This window comes from Orycteropus afer, unplaced genomic scaffold (assembly GCF_000298275.1).
Source record: "Orycteropus afer afer isolate SDZICR_OR568_19922 unplaced genomic scaffold, OryAfe1.0 scaffold00029, whole genome shotgun sequence".
Classification (NCBI taxonomy): Eukaryota; Metazoa; Chordata; class Mammalia; order Tubulidentata; family Orycteropodidae; genus Orycteropus; species Orycteropus afer.
The window spans coordinates 12,757,491-12,778,664 of NW_006921616.1; the positions used below are offsets into that span (position 1 = coordinate 12,757,491).

Sequence of the window (21,174 nt, forward strand, 5' to 3'; positions counted from 1 at the left end):
GGGAGCTCTGGTGGCATGGTGCCTAAGGCATTTGACTGTCCTTGGAAGGAAGACTGGGCAATCTACTTCTGTAGTGATATCCCCTCGGAAACCCAAAGAGGGGTTGCTATAAGTTGGACACAACTTGACTGAAGTGAGTTTGGTTTTTTTTGGTTATACACACACACACACACACACACAGACACACCCACGTACATTTTTAAATATAGCGGGACTTCCCTATAACACTTTGCACTACTAGAAAAATACCTTTAATTCTGTAAATTTATTTTAGATAAAAATTCCAAATCCCACCATCTCATACAAACTCATAAACTGCTATTAGGACCTTCCTTCCTCCCTTCCAGTGTCTTCAGGTCACAAATACCTACTCCATGCCTATTAAGAATGGCTCTGGAGCAGACATAGGCCCAATAGGTGTCAGGTTATCAGGAAAGACTCAGAGGGCATTTATTTACCACTCAAAAAATTCATCATAGCTACAGGAAAAACAATTCAGAGGCCAGATCCCACGGACATCAAGCCCACATGCTATTTATGCAGAGATGGAAGAAACCTTTAAAAAACAAAAACTGGAGCCACAGCACGCTTTCATTTTTCTCCCCCTACTGACATATCACAGGCTCTTTAATGGAAAGGTCCTATAATTGGTTCATTGTTCTTTACTACTTTTTCAGTCAGATGTGGGCAATTAGTTAGAATGCTAAGAATGTGGGAATCAGCTGGCATTCAAGTCTTTATCTGTAACATGTAACAGGAAAATCAATTAGCAAGTTTATGAGTTAGATATTTGCTTACAGTTGGAGAGCTAGTACTAAGGAAGGTTAGTTTTGATTACAGGTAGATACTTAAGCTTATAAAATGTGAATACTTTTAATATATCTTACTTTGCATGAGTCTCCCATAATTCAGATAAAAAAATTATTAGCAAAAAATTACAAGTAAGTCAATTAACTTGGTGAACAGAAATAAAAACAAAAGCAATGAAGGTAGTTTCTGTTTATGGTGATGAAAACTTTGGCAATGGATATTGGTCATGGTTGTACAACACGGTTAATGTAATTAATGTCACTAAATTGTACATGTGAAAAATCTCAAATTGGCAAATGTCATATTATAATATATATTATAGCTGGATTTGGCTGAAAGCAGAGAATATCAGAAAGATGTTTACCTGTGTTTTAATGACTATGCAAAAGCATTCTACTGGGTGGATCTTAAAAAATCGTAAGTAACATTGCAAAGAACGGGAATCCCAGAACAGTGCACTGTACTCACACAGAATCTGTATACAAACTAATAGGCAATCCTTGGAACAGAACAAGGGGATATTCTATGCTTTAAAGGTGTGTGTGAGGGGTATATTCTCTCACCACACTTATTCAATCCGTATGCTGAGTAAATAATCCAAGACACTGGACTGTATGAAGAATGTGGCATCAGGATTAGAGGAAGATATATTAATAACCTATGATATGCAGATAATACAACCTTGCTAAAAGTGAAGAGGACTTGAAGCACTTATTGATGAAGAACAAAGACTACAGCCTTCAGTATGAGTTACACCTCAACAAGAGAAAACAAAAATTCTCACAACTGGCCCAATAAGCAACATCAGAATAAAAGGAGAAAAGATTGAAGTTGTCAAGGATTTCATTTTACTTGGATCCATAACCAACAGCCATGGAAGCAGCAGTAAAGAAATCAAATGGGAAGAACTAGATGGTGCCCGGCTACCACGTCAACCACTTGGAGGGAGATCCTGGATAGTGAAGGAGAACAATGTGGAAGAAAACTCAAAATCATTTGGGAAAAAAAAAAGAAGGGAGACCAGATTTAGTGGTCTGATAGAACCTGGTGGAACCACTGAGAGTATGGCCCCTAGCTGCCCTTCAGGTCTGGAATTGAACCCACACCTGTGGCTTCCAGCCAAACAAAAGACAGGCATATGAACTGAACATTTATATTAGGTAGATATACTCCTTGGAGAGAAAAGTCATGGGAGAAAGAAGGGCTGTTTATGCACAGGGAGACAGCTCAGGGGGCAGGAGTGCATGGAGGAGGAATGCACACAGGGAAGAGGTAATTATCGGGAGGAAGTGGGAAGGGAGCTGTTGCATTGGGGTAAACTGTAGTCAACGTCATGAGACAAAGCATATGTGAGCTGCTGTATGGAAAGTGAACTTGCTCTGAGCTGTGAGGATGGCACTGGACCAAGCAAGCTATGTTTTGTTCTATTGTACGTAGGGTTTCCACTGATGGCACCTAACAACAACAATATGCTATTTACATGTATGTACGTATGTGTGTGTGTGTGTGTGTGTATATACACACATACACACACATATACGTATATGTGTGTGTATATGTATATGTATATGTATGTAAGTATGTATGTACGTATATATACAGAAACCAAACTCACCGCCACTGAGTCAGTTCCAACTCACAGCAACCCCTCTTTGGTTTCCAAGGTGAATCTCTATGGAAGTAGATTGCCCACCCAGAGCTTTTATATATATATATAAATATGAATTATATATATATATATATATATATGAATAAAAATTTAAAAAACACATGTAATGATTTCTCACTGTGAAATTTAGTGTGTATGCACGTATATTCATTTCAGTAATCCCAACTTTCTTTGCTCTAGAACCAACCGGAAGGACCCCTCTGCTGCCCCTGAGTGAGAAGCTGGGCCATGCTGAAGCCCCGCTTACCTCTTTGGCTATGGTTGTGATGAAGGCGGGTGGTCTGGCAGTGGCGATGAGTGAGAGGGCATGCCTTGCAGAACGCGCGGAGTCAGCTGCAGGGCTCAGAGGCAGCCCCATTGTGATGCTAAACAGGGACCAGAAAAAAAGAAAAAAGAAAAGCAGCATTAGAAATATAGACTGAAAGGATTAGACACAGCTTATAATGTCAGTTCAAGGTCAATGGGAGCACTCAAACAGTTAGAATATAATGGACTTGCAACAATGAGCAGTGATTAGGAGTCAGGGTGTTCTGGCAGCAAATACAAAATCGAATAATTAACCGTGAAGACTGAAAACAGTATGTGCATCTGTCCAAAGTGTTAAAAAGGCCTTGTTAACAAATTATCAAGAACTAGTACTGAATACATATCACAGAGCTCAGAATAAGCAAGAAACACGTCATGCCGGGTATTTTCAATTTTTTCCTTAAAGAAATGTAAAGGCAATAATTTGTTGACAAGGGTATATTTAAAAGGCTGTATTTCAGGGCCTATATCTGAAAGGAAGCACACACAAAAAACACCTGTCTACAAAATCATCAAGAAAACTGAGAATGACATAATTATTTTCAGTTCACACACTACTGTTAGTTTAAAATATCCACAGCACTGCTAATTTACTTGAGTCTGTGAATCATTACACTCTGCCAACAATTATTTCGCATTGGTAAAAAAAAAGTTGTATTCACTGATACTAATTCTCTCTACACAAAGAACATACGTATGACATCATTCAGGCTCCATATAAGACGAAGTACATGATGAAATCAATCTTTCTGAACCGTGAAAACGCAAGGGTCCTGTCAAGGTAGTGATGCTATATTCCTTTATCACTGCTAATACATAAAAATGATATATTGTCTTCTCTGTCTGCCCAAGTCTTCTTTATATTATATAGTCAGCACTATAAGAAGCACTAAGACTTATAATTAAAGTATGGCATGTGGTCCACACATTAACTGTATAGAGGGAATATTTTGTAACTCAGAAAGAGATCTGATTATAGTTTGTCCTTTTAAGTAATATTGGTATTAAAATATGCATATGAAGTTATATTACAGTTTCCTGTTGTCTTTGTGTTTCAGGTGTAATGGAATATGCTTACCAAAAAGACTTTCAAAAAATGTTTACAGGTATCTCTATAATTGATCTAAGGATCATTATTTTAACTTTTAGATGAAAATAAAGATGCATTACATCGGCATTTTCATCACTGCTTAAGAAGGTAAATTGATCATTGAAAATTCTGCTTACGAAAATGCTGTGCCCCCCTCCCCCCCCATGGCAGACGCTGATGCTGTCAGTCCCCAGGAGGCTCTCAGGAGTGTTCTGCAGGAAAGCAGGACGGGCCTTAGACAGCTTCTTCTCTGGACTAGGCTTTGCTACTGAGAACCGAACAAAAGATGTTACTATGTGACTAGTGCTAGACCTGGATTACTTAATTATTGTAAAATTTAGATTATATACCATAGTTTAAATCATTTTGCAAAACTTCACAAGCCGAGTAATTAAACTTTTTAGATACTCTGTGATGTTTCTTTTCTTTCATTAATGTGGATAAATAGGTGTCAATAATACTGAAAGGAAGAAACAAACAAGACTGGTATTTCAACTGACTACCTCTGGGAAAACTAAACAAAACAAAAACCTAAACCAAAGTTTGTAAGATCAGTAAAATCACAGACTGTGGGCGTTGGCCATGTCCCCCAAGCAACCTTCCTGCCAAGGAAAAGGGCTGTCTATCCCCTGGGGCAGCCCATCCCAGATCTGGAAGGCACCATACAGAGGAAGGAGAACTGGGCAGAGAAGCCAAAGGTTGAAGCCAGACTTTCCTGAGCTATTCGTCATTTTGCTTCAGCCCCAGGACTTCCCTATGAGGGAAGGTGATGGGGGCATCTTATAAAGGAGAAACCTGGCTTAGAGAGGTTAAGTGAGGAGCCAAGGGGTGGTCTAACATCCTTGAGGACAGCCAACCTTTGGATAGCAGAAGAGATGGAGGGCTTTGATGATATTGTGGTTGATTTGATTAATGAACTGGTAACATAACTGAACTCAGAAGATGCAGATAAAGGCTAGGAACGTATCCCTGAAAGAGGTTCCCAGGGGTATGCTGAAATACGGAGGAGCCCCAGTTAAATGCTAGGCTGTTAACCAAAAAGCTGGTGGTTCTAACCCACCAGCAGCTCCACAGGAGAAAGGACCTTCTATCTGCCCCCATAAAGACTACAGCCTAGGAAACCCTATGGGGCAGTTCTACTCTGTCCTACAGGGTCACTACGAGGTGGCATTGACTTGACAGCACCCAGCAACAACAGCTGGAACACCTGGAGTTCACCTCTTTCTGTTCAATACCATCAGCGGCTGTTTGAAGATACGGGAAGCACGATTATCAGTTAATGTGCATTAGGTGACAGCTGGATCCAAAAAGTCCTCAAAAGGATCAAATTCAGTGGACTAATAAGTCGCTTGTGTGCGTAAGGAGCCCTGATGGCTCAATAGTTGAGCACTTGGCTGTTAACCAAAAGGTTAGTGGTTTGAACCCACCAGCCACTCCATGGGTGAAAGATGCTTCCATAAAGATTGCAGCCTTGGCAACACTATGCAGTAGTTTTACTCTACCTTATAGGGTAGCTATGAGTTGGAACTGACTTGACAACAATGATTTCATGCATGGCTATAAATGGTCTACTTTATAGATGGGATTGAGGTGATGCCAAACTAAGCTGGTGAAACAGACGTGAGGGTTTATTCGAAGCATAAACATAGGTATTAGTGCTGTGGCTGCCCAAAGAGCTAGGTTGTACTAAGAGACGCACAGTGATAAAGAAGGGGGTCCCCTGCTCTACTTCATGCTCCCTAATCTCTGAGAGATAGGGTCTGGCTTCTGCACTGTCCTGGAGACCAGATGTTTTGGTTACCTAGAGCCACTTTAACAGGAAAATACCATAGGTGAAATGGCTTTAACAAACAGGAATTCATTCTCTTACAGTTTTGGAGGCTAGAAGTCCAAGTTCAAAGTACCAGACTCCAGTGGCTGGGTGAAAGCCCCTTGACCTTAACCTTCAGCTCTGCCTCCTGCCCCAAGCCCACTGAAGCTAGAGGCTTTTCTTCACTCAGACAACTGCTGGCTACTGAGACTGACAAGCCCAAGGTTGACAAGTAAAAAGGCACAGTCCTGATATTCCAAACCACACAGCAGGCCATTAATTTAAATCCATTGTTAAGTCCCAAGGTCAGCACAGCATGGCAGGCTGCTGAATGATAACTCAGCTACATGCAGGATTCAAGTGTGCCATAAGCTACAGACCATGCCCGAAGCTTCTCCTTATATACTGGGAGCAGACCACAACCCTAAGGCAGCTACTCAGCTCCTCCCAGTAGATTCCACCCTGGAGTTGATTACCCGTCTCATCATGGGGACTACTACACCCAGCTGCCCAGCCACTCAACCAGGCCCAGCCAAGTTGACATATAACCTTAAGTACCACAGCAGAGAAGTCCTGTCCATCCTCAGCTGCATGCTGCTGGGCCCCTTGCAGTTGCAAACCAGAGTTCTACCCACATACACAGGATCCCAGCAAACCTGCTGTCCTCTGTCCTCCCCCCACCTCTAATCCGGCTCCGGCTCTACCACCCCATCTCTGGTCTGGAGAAGGAATGTTTGATGGAAAGCTGGCAGAGAGAGAGAGAGAGAGAGAGAGCGTGAGCGAGAGCATGCGTGTGCAAGGGAGGGAGGGAGGGAGGGAGAGAGAGACAGAAATGAACGACAATGAAAACAAATATCTGAATATGAATGTGGGGAGGGGAATTGGTCAGCTGACTGCCTTTCCAGGCTCAGGCACCAGTGAAAAGCGGCTACTTGCCCCACCCCCACCCTCTGCTGTGTCCTGGGGCCACCTGAGATGCAGCAGACACATTACTGATACAATTCAAATATGGAAATGTTTCCATCACAGGGCTGACGGGCAGATGAAATGAGATGAGAGATGCAAGAACACCACCCCTGCGCCCGACCAATACCGTACACATGTGCTGACCTGGCCCTGAGGAAACAAAGTGAAAGGAAAGTGGGCTCCAACAGCAGAAGGTCTTTGGCGTCAAGTTAGAGGGCTAGCCACACAACTCCCCCTCACACACCTGGCAAATGAGCTAGTGGATTTGGGGGACTTGGCAAACTTCTTAAAGCAAGCAAAGTGGTTTTAAAACTGGGTGCTGCGTGGCAGGTGTCTGGAAGAGGAGTGCGGTGGGAGAGGAAGCCGACCGAAGGTGTGCAGAAGCACTGCTCGTCAAGGTCCACGGAGGCTGGAGGCCTCGGCACCTCACAGGCACGGCAGCGTGTGCGTGGGAGTGCTTCTCTCTGCAGAGTTGGGCAGTCTGCGTGGAGGACGGCAGAACATGGCCAGCTCGGTGGCTCTGAGGGTCTGAGGTACCCTTTAAATGATCCACAGTGCAAAAGCAGGATGGGTGTGAGTGTGCCGACCTGAAAAGGTCTGCCAGGCGCAGGGGAGGACGGGAAGCCCCCTCTGCCCTCCACGTGGCTCAGTGCCCCACCATTATTTCAGGGTCATCCATCTCGAGACTCTCCAGGAACTCCACTGCTTAGAACACCCCCCTCCTGGGCTTGAGATTTCAGGCCCTCCATAATCTAATGTCATCATTTTTTAAAAACAGATTTTACTTTTTAGGGCATTTTTAGGGTTACAGGAAAAAAAAAAAAAAACAACTGTTCAGAAAGTACAGAGAGTTCTCATACACCCCCTCTCCTCCTGCACACAGTTTGTCCTATTATTAACATCTTGTATTCTCGTGGTACATTTGTTACCGAGAGACTGCATTTTCCAGGTAACTTCTTTTAATGCCTAACCATTGAGATACATTTGTTAAATAAATAGTAACTAAAGTCCATAGTGCAGATTAAGATTTTGTATGTTGTGATCTCTGGGTAGAGCAAACAGTTTGCACTTGGCTGCTAACAGAAAGTTGGCAGTCTGAACCTATCCAAATGGCACAGCAGAAGAAAGGCCTGGCAATCTCCTCCGTAAAAAACAAAAAACCAACCCCACTGCCATCAGGTTAATTCTGACTCACAGCAATCCCCACTGGGTTCCCAAAGCTGTATACCTTTTCAGAAGCAGATTGCCTCATCTACCTCCCTAGGAGCAGCCAGTGAATTTGAACCACTGACCTTCCAATTAGCAACCAATGTCTTATCCACTACACCACCAGAGCTCCTTTTCCTTCATAAAGATTACAAATAAGAAAACCCTGTGAGGGTCTACCTGTTCTCCCTGTAACACATATGGTCACCAAGAGTTGGAATTGATTCAGTAGCAATGGGTTTAGTTTTCTCTTTGTGTTGTAGAGCTCTATGGATTTTGACAAATGCTTAACATCATGTGTCCACCATTGCAGTATTATAAAGAGTAGCTTTATTGACCTGAAACTGCCCTGTGTTCCACCTATGCACCCTAGTGTCACCACTTTTTAACTCAGTCTCTTCCAGCACCAACGCTCCTGAGGCCAGGTAGGTTTCTAAGCTGGTCTCTGAATGTCTTGTTTCTTTTTTTTAATTCAAGTATCTTGCTAATGCTTCCCCCACAGCTCCCTCCAGCTCTCCCTCCCCTCCATTCATTTCTTGTCTTCACCTAGCGCTCTATGGCTGCTACAGCACTCAGTCACCTTCCACCAAAACAAAATGAAGCCAGCCACAAACTTGCTTATGTCGGGCACCCTGCACAGAATCACATTCTGCCAGGCGTGAGGGGCGTGTTTTGGATTGAGAACTCTGCTGTTGCCCCTGTGTACCCCTCCAGAGTGCCTAGGACAGCCCTGCAGCAGACTCGTATCTCAATGGTTAGGCATTAAAGGAAGTTACCTGGAAAATACAGCTGGGGAAAAATAATAAATAACTGATGCTGGTTATTTACCTGCCTGAATTGACCAGATGATGAAGTCAAAGTGATTGATCTGGCAGTCCCAGGATCCACGGTCTAATCCTGCACAGAGTACCTCTGAAGGCAAGAGTGTCCTGTGAGTGTGATCTACCTGAATGTGGGATTCCAACTGAATGAAGAAAGATCACAAGACCAGAGGCCTGCAACTGAAGGGCTCTGCCTATTCTGAAACCTGGGTGGGAACTCAGAACTCACTCTTATGTGATCCAGCTTCTCTGGCTGTTACACAGATCATTCGTTTTAAAGGCTTTTATCATGGGTCTTTGGTTTCGGTCTTTATTCTAAAAAAAAACATGACATGGCAGATTGTCTATTTCACTCAGCATTTTCGTATGCATATCTACTCTGAAGTACAAAAGATGACAGATATTCTAAATGAAACAAACATGAATAAAAAGTCCACTCCAGCTGAGCCCAGTCTTTACAGGCCTACTCATGAATCGGCTTCAATGTGTCCTCCATGTGAGTAAAGCATTTTAATAATAACATGTGAAAGTGACATGTAACAACACTTCAGTTAAATATCACCACCTGAAATGATCAAACTCCATCATCTGTCACATTAAAGAGCTGTAAAAAGAGATAGGGAGGGCACTTACACTGTCACCAGACAGCCCCCAGATCTTGGCCAATAGTAGCAAGACACTGAAAACACTCCCAAACAGGCAAAGGCAGCTAAAATTATTTTGAAAATGTATCATTATTATGTAACAGCTGGGAATTCCATCGTACCTCTTCCTAGTAAAACAGGTGTGTTAACAATGATCTTTAATTTAACGAGGACTCAATTCCTCTCTGTCCTGTTGGACCTTAATTTAATCAACTCAAAGGTAGTGATTCCTCCTCCAAGCATCTATTGTTTAGGTCTATAGAAACAGACATGTTGTATACACTTCCAGTGCATAAAACTGTGCTGTCATGATTTAGTTATAGGGCCTCTTATAAATTTTCTACAAAAAACAAATTTTATGTGACTAGGAAAAAACAGTATTAGAATCCTAAAGCATCTTAGTGTTTGTGAGAGGTATGCCTTTCTCTCCCCGCTACCCACTAAATTTCAAACAAAGAATGGCTAGGACCTGAGTTAAAATGTCAACTACTTCTCCAGCTCTCCAGAATTCTAAAAGAACTCTCCTGGCAGATGGTGTTCATTTGTGTGTTGCTGGATGTGTGCAGGTTTCCTGTGACTCCAGATTTCTCTTCTGTTCTGGGGAGCTGAGGTTATTCTAGAGAAGCAATAGGCTTTCTGTAACCACGATTCCCCCCTTGGCCGGGGCAGCAGTGAGGGGAGCTGAGCCCCCTTCTGGAGCTGAGCCCCCTTCTGGAGCTGTTGTGTTTTCTGCAGAGCAAAGGCCCTACCCGCAGCGAGACATGGGCAAAGTGAATCAGAATCACAGCCCAAGCAGAGATGTAAATTTAGCCTTTCAAAAGCACAAGCAATTTTCTGTTCCTTTATAAAGTACAATTTTCTACTGTCCTTCCCATTTTATCAGCATGTACACAACCATACTGATCTAATAAAATTATGGATTTATAAGAAAGGTAATGTTGTTGTTATCGTTGTTATGTGCTGTCGAGTCGGACCCGACCCATAGTGACCCCTCCTTGAGTTTCCGAGGCAATATCACTACAGAAGTAGATTGGCCCATCTTCCTTCCCAGGAGTGCCTGGTGGGTTTGAACCGCCAGCCTTCTGGTAAGCAGTCAAGTGCCTTAGGCACTACGCTACCAGAGCTCCCAAGAAAGGTAATACTATGTTTCTATTTTTCTCACAAAAAGTTTGTTGCTGTTGTTGTTATGTGCCACCGAATCGGACCCGACTCATAGCGACCCCTCCTTGGGTTTCCGAGGCAGTATCACTATGGAAGTAGAATGCCCAACCTTCCTTCCGAGGAGTAGCTGGTGTGTTTGAACCACCGTCCTTCTGGTTAGCACTCAAGTGCCTTAGGCACTATGCTACCAGAGCACAAAAAGTTTAGGACAGTCTAATCTGTCACTTCAATGAAGTGAGCCTCACTTGTCTATTAAACAATTCATTATGAATCCACACCCCATAATAATGTGCTTACCATTCTTCCTCATATAAGATTCTACGTGTGAATCACCTGTCACATAGCCACATGGTAGGGGGGCTTTATATAGGGGCAGGAGACCTAAGTGACAGTGCTACTACAGCACTGGTGTGAGCTTGATTTGATCTAAACCTCATTTTACTTCATGAGATACTGGATGAAACTCTCTTGAGGAAGACTTTTTGTCTGTAAAATTCTGTGACTATTTATTAAACATGTATGCATGCAAATTACTTGCCAGATATTCTGAATAAATAAGAATAAACACATAATCACATGATCCATGTACTCACAGTTTACTGATATTAAATAAGGCTTTCAATTTCTAAGATGCATCAAATACTTACTGGAAATGATTTTATTAAATCTATTTCAAAAATTCTAAAACAACACTGAAATTTCTGAAAAATTGGTTACTTTTACGTCTCATAATAAAAACCAAAGGCAAACTTACTGCCATCAAGTCGATTCCAACTCATAGTGACCCCCACTGGGTTTCTGAGGTAGTAAATCTTTTTGGAAACAGATTGTCCCATCTTACATCTCATAATAGGCTGTTTAAAATTTAGTGCTCCGCTGGTGTTTAACATTGTGGGTATGAGATTTCAAGTGTTTGTCAGCCTGCTGTCAGGCATGTAAGGAGCTCTGGGGGTGCAGTGTCTGAGGCACTGTACTGCTAACCAGAAGGCTGGTGGTTCAAATCCACCAGCTGCTTCATGGAAGGAATATGGGACAATCTACTTTTGTAGAGCCTTCCTGCCTTGGAAACCCCATGAGGTTCACTATGAGTTAGAATCAACTCGATGGTGGTGAGTTTGGTTTTAGGTTTAGACCTGGGTTTGAGTCCCATTTGTTTTCAGTGACTAGCGTGTTGTTGAAGACATGACCTGTCTCAGATGCATTTTCCTCATCTGCAAAATGAGGAGAATGACAGCTCTTCCCGAGCTTCTCCATAACCAGGCGGGAACATCTCTGATGGTGTCACACAGGTAAGAAGCCCTCACTACAAGGGGGGCCTCCCATACCTCCATGACCCTGAACATTTCTAGGTTTGTGGCAGGTGCTGAAAGAAAGTGAAACCTCATTGTCACAATCTTCTAATAAAGGAAAAGGTCAAACTGACTCTCTCTTTGACCCTAATTCCATGCCCCAGAGATAACTGGGGAGGCAACTGGGCTAGAGCTGTGGAAGCGGGCATTCCACAGTTGGAGTTCTGCATGGAATTAATGAGTAAAATGAATTCAAACCAATATTCACTCTTGGTCATCACTGTTGTAAGGTACTGTCAGTGTCTCCTAGGCAGGTACGCCCTCTCCTCCCTCTGTTCCTTCATTCAAATGAAAGATTCAAACCAAAGGCGTACTTGCATACTTTCTGATGATGTCCGGGACGTGCACCCCTTCACTCTCCCTGTCCCTCTGTATCATGCTAGCTCTGGGCAGAGCTCATCCTTGCTCTAAGACTCCAGTGCCTCGCAGCCAGGACCACTTGGTATCCAGCTGACTGACTCATGGTGACACCTCACATACCAGAGTAGAACCATGCTCCACACGGTTTTCAGTGGCTGACTTTCGAAGGTGGACTACCAGGTCTTTCTCCCGAGGTGCCTCTGGGTGGACCGAAACCTCTGACCTTTTTTCCTTGGCAATAAATGAAAACTAAAACTTAAAAGCACAAGCACGACATGAAAGCCTCTTCATGAAGCAAGCTTTACATCACACAGAGAAGCAGGCAGCTGAGGCCCGCTGCTGTGTACACAGCAGATCAGGCACATGAAGGGGCAGCCCAGCAGGGCTCTGATGGGAACACGTTCGCTTATGCCCTGCACACCTCACTGCTCCACTCCGCACCGTCTGGGTCTTCCTGCAGCCTGCACCAAGTGTGTCACGGATATAACAGGCCGTTTTCAATCTAAATCTTGTTACAGATTAATAAGCAAACATTTTCTTGCTTATTATGCAATTTATCATGATGAAATTACATTGGACTCCTCAAGGCTACATGCTGATACATTCATTTATTCAGAGCTGTGTACAGAGAGTCATACTAATCTTCGTGACGGAAAAGGATGTAATAGCAAGATTTAAATTACCTACTGAAAAACTGGAATATTTGTGTCTGTGGACATAATACACGGAGAAAAGATATGAACGTATCTTAATTTCTGCCAATAGAAGCTTCATACAAACTTATTTAAAAGCAAAATATTAAGCACTAAACCTAAAATAAAAAGCCATCACTTCTTCCAGGAAAAAAATTGTGGGCATACTGTGGAAATTTTTGGTCAGATTTGAAAACATGCTCTATAATTAAAAAATTAGGTCGAAGTAAAATTTTGGACAATCACAAAATGTTCTCGCTCTCCACATAAAGCAGGGAGGCTGTGGGGCTCCCCAGAGGATGTGCCTGTGGCAGGTGCAGCACAGAGAAGGGAAAGCTCCGGGACTCTTGGGGGCCATGCACAAAGCCCAGCTGTCTCCTACTATCAGCACAATCTCAATGGCTCATATTTCCTTTTAATCCTTAAAGCCAGTTGGGGACCTTCCAGTCTCCTATTTCCAAAAGCTACGCTGGCTACCACTACACCTGTGCGTGCCAGAATTGGGCGGGTCTTGGTCTGCTCAATATCAGGACAAGGACAATGGCATTACCACTCACACTACCACCTTATGGGGTTACCATTAATCTCTCAATATGTCTTAAGTAGTCTTCTAAGTTGTCAAGGATTTCATTTTACTTGGATCCATAATCAATGCCCATGGAAGCAGCAGTCAAGAAATCAGATGACATTCTGCATTGGGTAGTTTGGCTACAAAAAGTCTCTTTAAAGTGTCCAAATGCCAAGATGTCACTTTGAGGACTACGGTGCACCTGACCCAAGCCATTGTATTTTCAATTGCCTTCTATGCCTGTGAAAGCCGGACAGTGAATAAGGAAGAGAGAAAAAGAATTGATGCCTTTGCATTAAAGTGTGGGCACAGAATCCTGAATACACTATGGACTGCCAGAAGAACAAAGAAATCTGTCTTGGAAGAAGTACAGGCATAATACTTCCTAGAAACAAGGACGGTGAGACATTGACTCACGTGCTTTGGGCATGTCACCAGAAGGAACCAGTCCCCAGAGAAGGACGTGAGGCTTAGTAAAGTAGAGAGTCAAAAAAAGAAGCCTCTCAGTGAGATGGATTGACGCATGGCAATGACTGCTCTGGGCAGTGTTTCATTCTGTTGTCCATAGCATCACTATGAATAGGAAGTGACTTGACAGCATCTAACAACAACTCTTCTCAGCACTTCCCAAATCAAACCTCAACCTTATGAGACAGATGACTTAATTAGCCCCAACTTGTTGATGGAACTGAGGTAAAGACATGAAATAATTTGCTGAAGGGCACACAGCTAGAAAGACACAGAAGTAAAGTCCAGAAAGCATGGTGGATTGAGAGAAAAAGGTGATGGGGAAGGAAGGCAGCTACACAGGTTTGAAATGAATACTCTTCTCCCACCTATCAACCTGGGACTCTGAGCTAGTAACATTCAATCTTAGACAAACCCGCAACATTTCATTCTAGCCTCAGTTGCCTCTCTGGTCTCTACTTCCTCAGCACAGAGCAGTCAGCATAAAGTGACCACTATGCTACAGTCTCAAAGGATTCTGGAACATAAGGGAGCTGTGGGATATAGGAAAGGCAACTATAAAAAACGATCAGAGAACTCTAGCCTTTCAAATGGTTACCAATGATAACAGCGAAATGCCATTCACTGAGAAAATCTAAGAGATGCCACATTTTCATCAAGAGAAGCATTATGGGACAGTTCAAGAATCCCTACCCACAGGGATGGTTTACACAAGTTTTACATTGCTGGTAGGAATGTAAAACGGTATTCTTCTGTGGAAAATAGTTTGGCAGTTCCTCAGCAAGTTAAACACAGAATTGTTTGACCCACCAACTCCACTCCTAGGCATCTACCCAAAGGAATAAAAAACAAGGACTCAGATATTTGCATATGAATGTTCATATCAGTTCTAATCACTATAGCTAAAAGGTAGAAACAATTTAAATGTTCATTATCTGTGACCCCTCCTTGGGTTTCCAAGATGGTATCTCTACAGAAGTAGATTGCCCAATGTTCCTTTCAAGGAGTGGCTGGTAGGTTTGAACTGCCAGCCTTCTGGTTAGTAGTCAAATGCTTTAGGCACTATGCTACCAGAGCTCCCATCTGATGAATAGATAGACAAAATGTGTTATCTACCCAAAGGAATAAAATGATGGAATAGTATTCAGCTATAAAAAGGACTTAAGTATTTAGACACGTCAGCAATATGCCGAAACAATATGCTAAATCAAAGAAGCCAGACACAACACGCATATTGTATGATTCAATTTAGACAAAATACCTGGAATAGGCAAATTCATAGAGACAGGAAGTAGTTAGTGGTGACCAGGGGCATGTGAGAGGGAGGAACGTGGAGTAACTGCTTAAGGGGTACAGGATTTCCACAGGGGCTGACGAGAAGTCCTGGTACTAGGCAGTGATGATGGTTGGACAACATTGTGAATATATTTGATGCCACTGGACTATACACTTTAAGATAGTTACAGTGGTAAATTTTACGTACTGTGTATGTTACACACATAATTCTTCCAAGGATCAGGAGGTTAAGTTCTCAAGATCACACTAACCTCCAATGCATACCTTCCCGGAATTCTCAAATCACGCCTAGCCAATTGGTTGCCGAGTGTTTCTCACTTATTCTATCCTAGCAACTCCCGCAGCAAATTTTCCTCTTCCCTCCCTCTCTCATCACTACTTGCTTCAGTCATTGCATCCTCCTTGTGGCTGTTTCCCTTTCCCTGGCCCAACCTCCTTAATATGCACACATGTCCCCCTCCGCCTGCCCAACTCCAAATCACCCTTCAAGGTCCTGTTCAGGCACTGCTCCTCTGCTGTCTTTTATTTCTCTTTTTCTAGGACCTAGCAGAAATGGGGTATTTCAGCAAATCACTGACAAATTTGTGACTATATTGATTGCCAGATATGGCAGGCTTTGATTAATTTCCCCTACCTTATCCTAAAGGAAATTAAATTAGTTTCATTTATTAAAGATTTTCATTATGCTGTAGCCATACTACGAGCTCTGGTGGCATGGTGCCTAAGGCATTTGCCTGCTAACTGAAGGCTGGAGCTTCAAACCCACCAGCCACTCCTCGGAAGGAAGATTGGGCAATCTACTTCTGTAGTGATACTGCCTTGGAAACCCAAGGAGGGGTCGCTGTGAGTCAGGTCCATTCTACAGCAGTGTGTTTGTTTTTTGTTTATAGCTCTACTACCTTCTACATCACCTTTAAAATCTTGCTTCTCAGATGGGGTACTGAACACAATGAAGGGTATGGCCAGAATGATTCAAAACCACAGGATAATCATCGCACATCATCCTGGAGTCCCACCATTATCAGAAGGTAAGTCATTAAAAGTCCTTTTTATATTAAGTATAAAAGTATTATGGAATGCAGTATAAGCGCGTAGTGAAACTTTAAGATGGAACCCAAGGTTTCTACAAAGTTTCGGCTTACTGTGGGTGCTATAACATACACTCACTTACTGGCCATTGGGGGTATTTGGTAGAAAAATGGTAGGGCAAAGTCTAAAGTTTCTAAACCTGACATTCAAGATCTTCCACAAAGTAGTACTCTTTGCTACATATTCTATATCCAAATACATATTCCAGCTACATATTCCTTATCCAAAAACCACTGCTGTTGGGTCTATTTCAACTAATAGCAACCTAAAGGACAGAGTAAATCTGCCTCATAGGGTCTCCAAGGCTGTAAATCTTTTTTTTTTTTTTTAATTGTGATTTGGGTGAAAATTTACAGAACAAATTCACTTTCCATACAGCAGTTCACATACACTTTGTCTCATGACTTGACTACAATTTACCCCCATGCAACAGCTCCCCTCCCACTTCTTCCCGATAGTTACCTCTTCCCTGTGTCCATCCCTCCATGCCCTCCTGCCCCCTGAGCTGTCTCCCTGTGCATAAACAGCCCTTCTTTCTCCCATGATTGTTCTCTCCAAGGAGGGTATCTACCTCAGGTAAATGTTCAACTCATATGCCTGTCTTTTGTTTAGCTGGAAGCCACAGGAGTGGGTTCAATTCCAGACCTGAAGGGCAGCTAGGGGCCATAGTCTCAGTGGTTCCACCAGGCTCTATCAGACCAGCAAACCTGGTCCCCACCACTTTTTTTTCCCAAATGATTTTGAGTTTTGTTCCACATTGTTCTCCCTCTCTATCCAGGATCTCCTACATAGATCCCACTCTGAGTGGTTGACAGTGGTAGCTGTGCACCATCTAGTTCTTCCGGTCTCATAGTCATATAGGCTGCAGATCGCATGGTGTACCAATCACTAGGACTAATTGTTTTCATGAATCTTTGGTTTTCTTCATTCTTCTTTGCTCTGGACGAGGAAAGACCCATCGTTGTATCCAGATGGCTGCTTGTAAGCTTTTAAGATCCCAGTTGCTACTCGCCAAAATAGGAGGTGGAACAATGTTTTGTGTAGTATGTTATGCCACTTGAGCTTGATGTCCCCTGCGATTATGGTCCCAAGCCCACAGGTTCAACTGCTCGGTCCCTCTGGGTAGCCGGCTGTGACCAAGAAGTGACTACAACCTTGCCCCTTGTCAGCTCTACTATACACCTGGGAATTCAGATCATACAAATAAACTTATAGGACCACTGTCTAAGGCTGTAAGTCTTTATGGGAGCAGACTGCCACATCTTTCTCCTGTGAAGCATGTAGTGAGTTTGAACCTCTGACCTTTCAGTTAGCAGCCAAGTGCTTTACCACTGTGCCACCAGGGCTCCTACATGTTCCATACTGTCAGAGCAGAATACTTCATGCCATTCAAAATGAGCCAGAAATTCCACCCTACCAGCCTGGTCTCTAACACTTTTCCAATCTGAATCCTCCATCTACCTAAAGCTCTTTCGTGACCAGCCCATAGACGTCTTTCTTTACTTTTAATTTTTAGCTCCTGTTATTGACACTATTTCTTGACACTTAATACATTTTACTTATTGTATAAAAAGCCCTGGTGGTGCAAGCATTTGGCTGCTAACCAAAAGATTAAAAGTTCAACCCCACCCAGTGGCTCTTCAGAAAGACTTGGTGATATGCTTCTTTTCCCACTGCAATATATATTTTTGGAATCCCTGAGCCATGGGAAACAGCAGGGTGAGTTAAACTGGAAAGAAACATTTTTGAGCACTTCACAGTTAGGTAGTACCAAGGGATGAGACTCTATTTGTGCTTATGGAAACTGGGGATGGCTTTAGAAGTCATAGCATTGAAGACCAGGCAGGAACTCGGTAAAATGGTGAGAAAAATGTAATGATACAAAAATACTCTGCATTCTAGTAACTAAAAGGCATTCACTACAGGTCTTAGAGGAAGGGAAAGGTGACAGTGGCCAGGACCAAGACAAGAAGGCCTTGGCTAAGAAGTGTTAATCCTAACCTATGTTGTTGGGCATCATGTTGTAGCCACTGTGTCAATCCATCTTGTTGAGGGCCTTAACCTATAGCAGTGGCAATGCACCAAACAAATAACTTCTGACACAAGCATGACAAGAGCAGATTTGTATTTTAAAACTTTTAAGCTACTAGCAGTGGGGACAACTTTGTGAATATACTACAAAACACTAAATTCTACACTTTAAAAGGGTGAATTTTATGACATGTGAATTAGATCTCAATTTAAAAAAGAAAAAGAAAAACCAGAAATGTGGTTGTGTGGGGCACGGATGGAGCAAGAGCGAGCTCTGGGAGTGAGTGGTGGGGATGTTCTCTGTCTTGAGTGTGGTTGTGATTATGCATGTGGAGACTTTTGCTAAAACCCTTCAAACTGTACATTTTAAATGGCTGTATTTCCCTGTGTTCATTGTGTTTAGAAATTGGTTTAGAAAAGAATAAGAGTGTGGAGGAGTGGTTGTTCAAACTATTTGGCCATGTCCTCAACTGGTAAAACATTATTTTATTTAACAGCCATCAAATATGCATATCGATTTCCTTACAAATCATATATGTATGCTATTGCTGTTGTTAGGTGCCACTACATTAGCTATGACTCACCGTGACCTTTCGTATCACAGAATGGAACGCTGCCATCAGGATAGCTGGTGTGTTTGAATCCATTGTTTTGACTACTATATAGATTATTAGTTAACAGCATCTCAAGGTCCACAGTTTGAAAACTCTATCACAGAGCAACTGTTCATTGGCTCAATACTAAGTTCCAATGTGATAAAATTATAGAATCACATTTCTGTTTAATGGTCCAAATGCAAAATTTCACATACTGTGTTTTGTCTATTAAATATGCACGATTTATAAAGAGTTATCAACTCTGCCCCTCCCCTCCCAAACAACAACAAATTAAATGAGCCGGAACTGAACACCTACTTGGCAAGCTGCTTCTCAGCGTCAGCACAAAGTTCGAGCAGCCCCATCAGAACAGCAGACACATCCATATAAGGCTCCCAGACGGTGAAGCCTCGTCCAATCAGATCAATAGCTGTTCTGCGGATAGTGCTGTGTGGAGGAAGTTTGGGGCTCGGGGGCTGTAGCAGAAGAAATGTCAATGCCTTGCCTAAAATTACAAAATAAGACACAGCAATAAAGTAAGGTTACTTTGGGATTGTTTTCTCTGAAAGGTATTTTCAAAAATATAAACGATTTTGGATTTTTTTTTTTTAACTGAAAAGAGTTTTGAACATCAAGATTACAAAAGAGCTCTAGTTTGTAGTTTGGTTAGCCACATACTTTCAAGAGAAAAGTGAGAAAAGTTAGGTTACAATATTTTATGCTATCTTCTAAAGAACATTAATTATATAATAATTATATATAAATTAGTATAGGTACCATCACCCATCTGTCAGTCTGTCCAACTCTGGTGACTTATATGTTGCTAGGATGTTGGAAGCTATGCTACTGGTGTTTCAATTACCACCAGGGTCTTCCATGGTAAGATCGGCTGCAGCAGAATGTTCAGTTTAAGACAGAGTGGGAAGAAAGGCCTGGTGATCTACCCGCCCCCCTGAAAAAAGTCAGTCACTCAAAGTGCTATAGATGACAGTGGTCTGATCCACAGCTCATCATGGACCAGGCAGCATTTTGCTTCACAGTGAACAGAGTCACCATGATTCAGGGAATGACTTGACAGCAGTTAACAACAAAATAAAAGCCTTTAGAACTTTCATGTGTGTTGATTCAGCAATCCTCTTTCTAGGAAACTAGCTCAAGGAAATAATTGAAATTTTAGAAGAAGACCTGTATGCAAAGATGTGTAGAGTAACATGGTTTATAATACAGAAAAAAGGTAATAATAATCATCATAACCTCAAAGTCCAATAAGAGTTGGTGAATGGTTAATATGGCACAACCAAAGGGGCAACAGTATGCAGTCTTAACACATTTGGCTTAAAGCAGAATCAAAAAACAAGCAAGACAAAATTAATTAAAACACACAGAACTCAAGCCTATATATAGAGGATGAGCAAGGCAGCCCTGGCCCCTTCCCTGACCAGGATCACTGAACGAGTACACTCAGCAAACACAGTCCCCATGGAGTGTGAGTGGTGTTAGGCAGGGAAGGTTCAGGGTGGGTGCTGGGGGATCCCACAGCATGATGCTTCACCTCATCCAGAGAAAGGAAGGGAAATGATACTCAAGCTGAGGTTGGAAGGAGTTGTAGGGTCAGCCACTGAAAGACAGGGTGACAGAGTAGCACTGAAGAAGGTCCAAAAAGATCACAGAACCAAGAGAAGCGGAAGAGCAGGTAGGCAGGATTCCGGTGAATTGTGTGGAGGAGTGTAGTGTTTATTTTTGGAGCCACAGGGAGAGAGGCAGGGAGTAAGGTAATCAGACACACTTTAGGAAGCTCACTGGCTGCAGTGTAAGAAATGTTGTGAAGTGGTGGTAAAGAGAAGTGACAGGAATTGTGCAAGCACTCTGTAAACTCCTGCTTCTTAATCTTTTCTCTGTCATGGAACACTTTAAGAAAGAATCTGTGAAAGCTGTGAGGAACTGTGTACATGTCCACAGACTGTAAATTCTGCAGAAAAATGTTGAGGCGCTGGGCAGGCAGCTCCTGTGGGAAGGTAGACCTGAGAAGGCCTCCACGACGCATATGTCACTCATACGTGGAAATCTGACTCTTATACTTAACCGTATTAATGTAACATGGAATGCTTTACATTTTGGTTTTGTTGTTGTTGTTGTTGTTATGTGCCTTCGAGTCGGCCCCGACTCATAGCGACCCCTCCTTGGGTTTCCGAGGCAGTATCACTACGGAAGTAGGATTGCCCAACCTTCCTTCCGAGGAGTG

The 21,174-nt window shown here is 42.7% G+C and overlaps 1 protein-coding gene across 1 annotated transcript in view; it reads right to left on the reverse strand.

The window, feature by feature from the left end:
* WDR7 (WD repeat domain 7) overlaps positions 1-21,174 on the reverse strand; it is a 526,340-nt gene that overhangs the window by 125,102 nt on the left and 380,064 nt on the right. Inside the window, exons 21-22 of the mRNA XM_042780241.1 lie at positions 19,251-19,437; positions 2,727-2,844 (exon numbers count right to left, since the gene is read on the reverse strand). Of these exons, the coding sequence (XP_042636175.1) occupies positions 2,727-2,844; positions 19,251-19,437 (305 nt within the window). The remainder of the gene's footprint in view (positions 1-2,726; positions 2,845-19,250; positions 19,438-21,174) is intronic.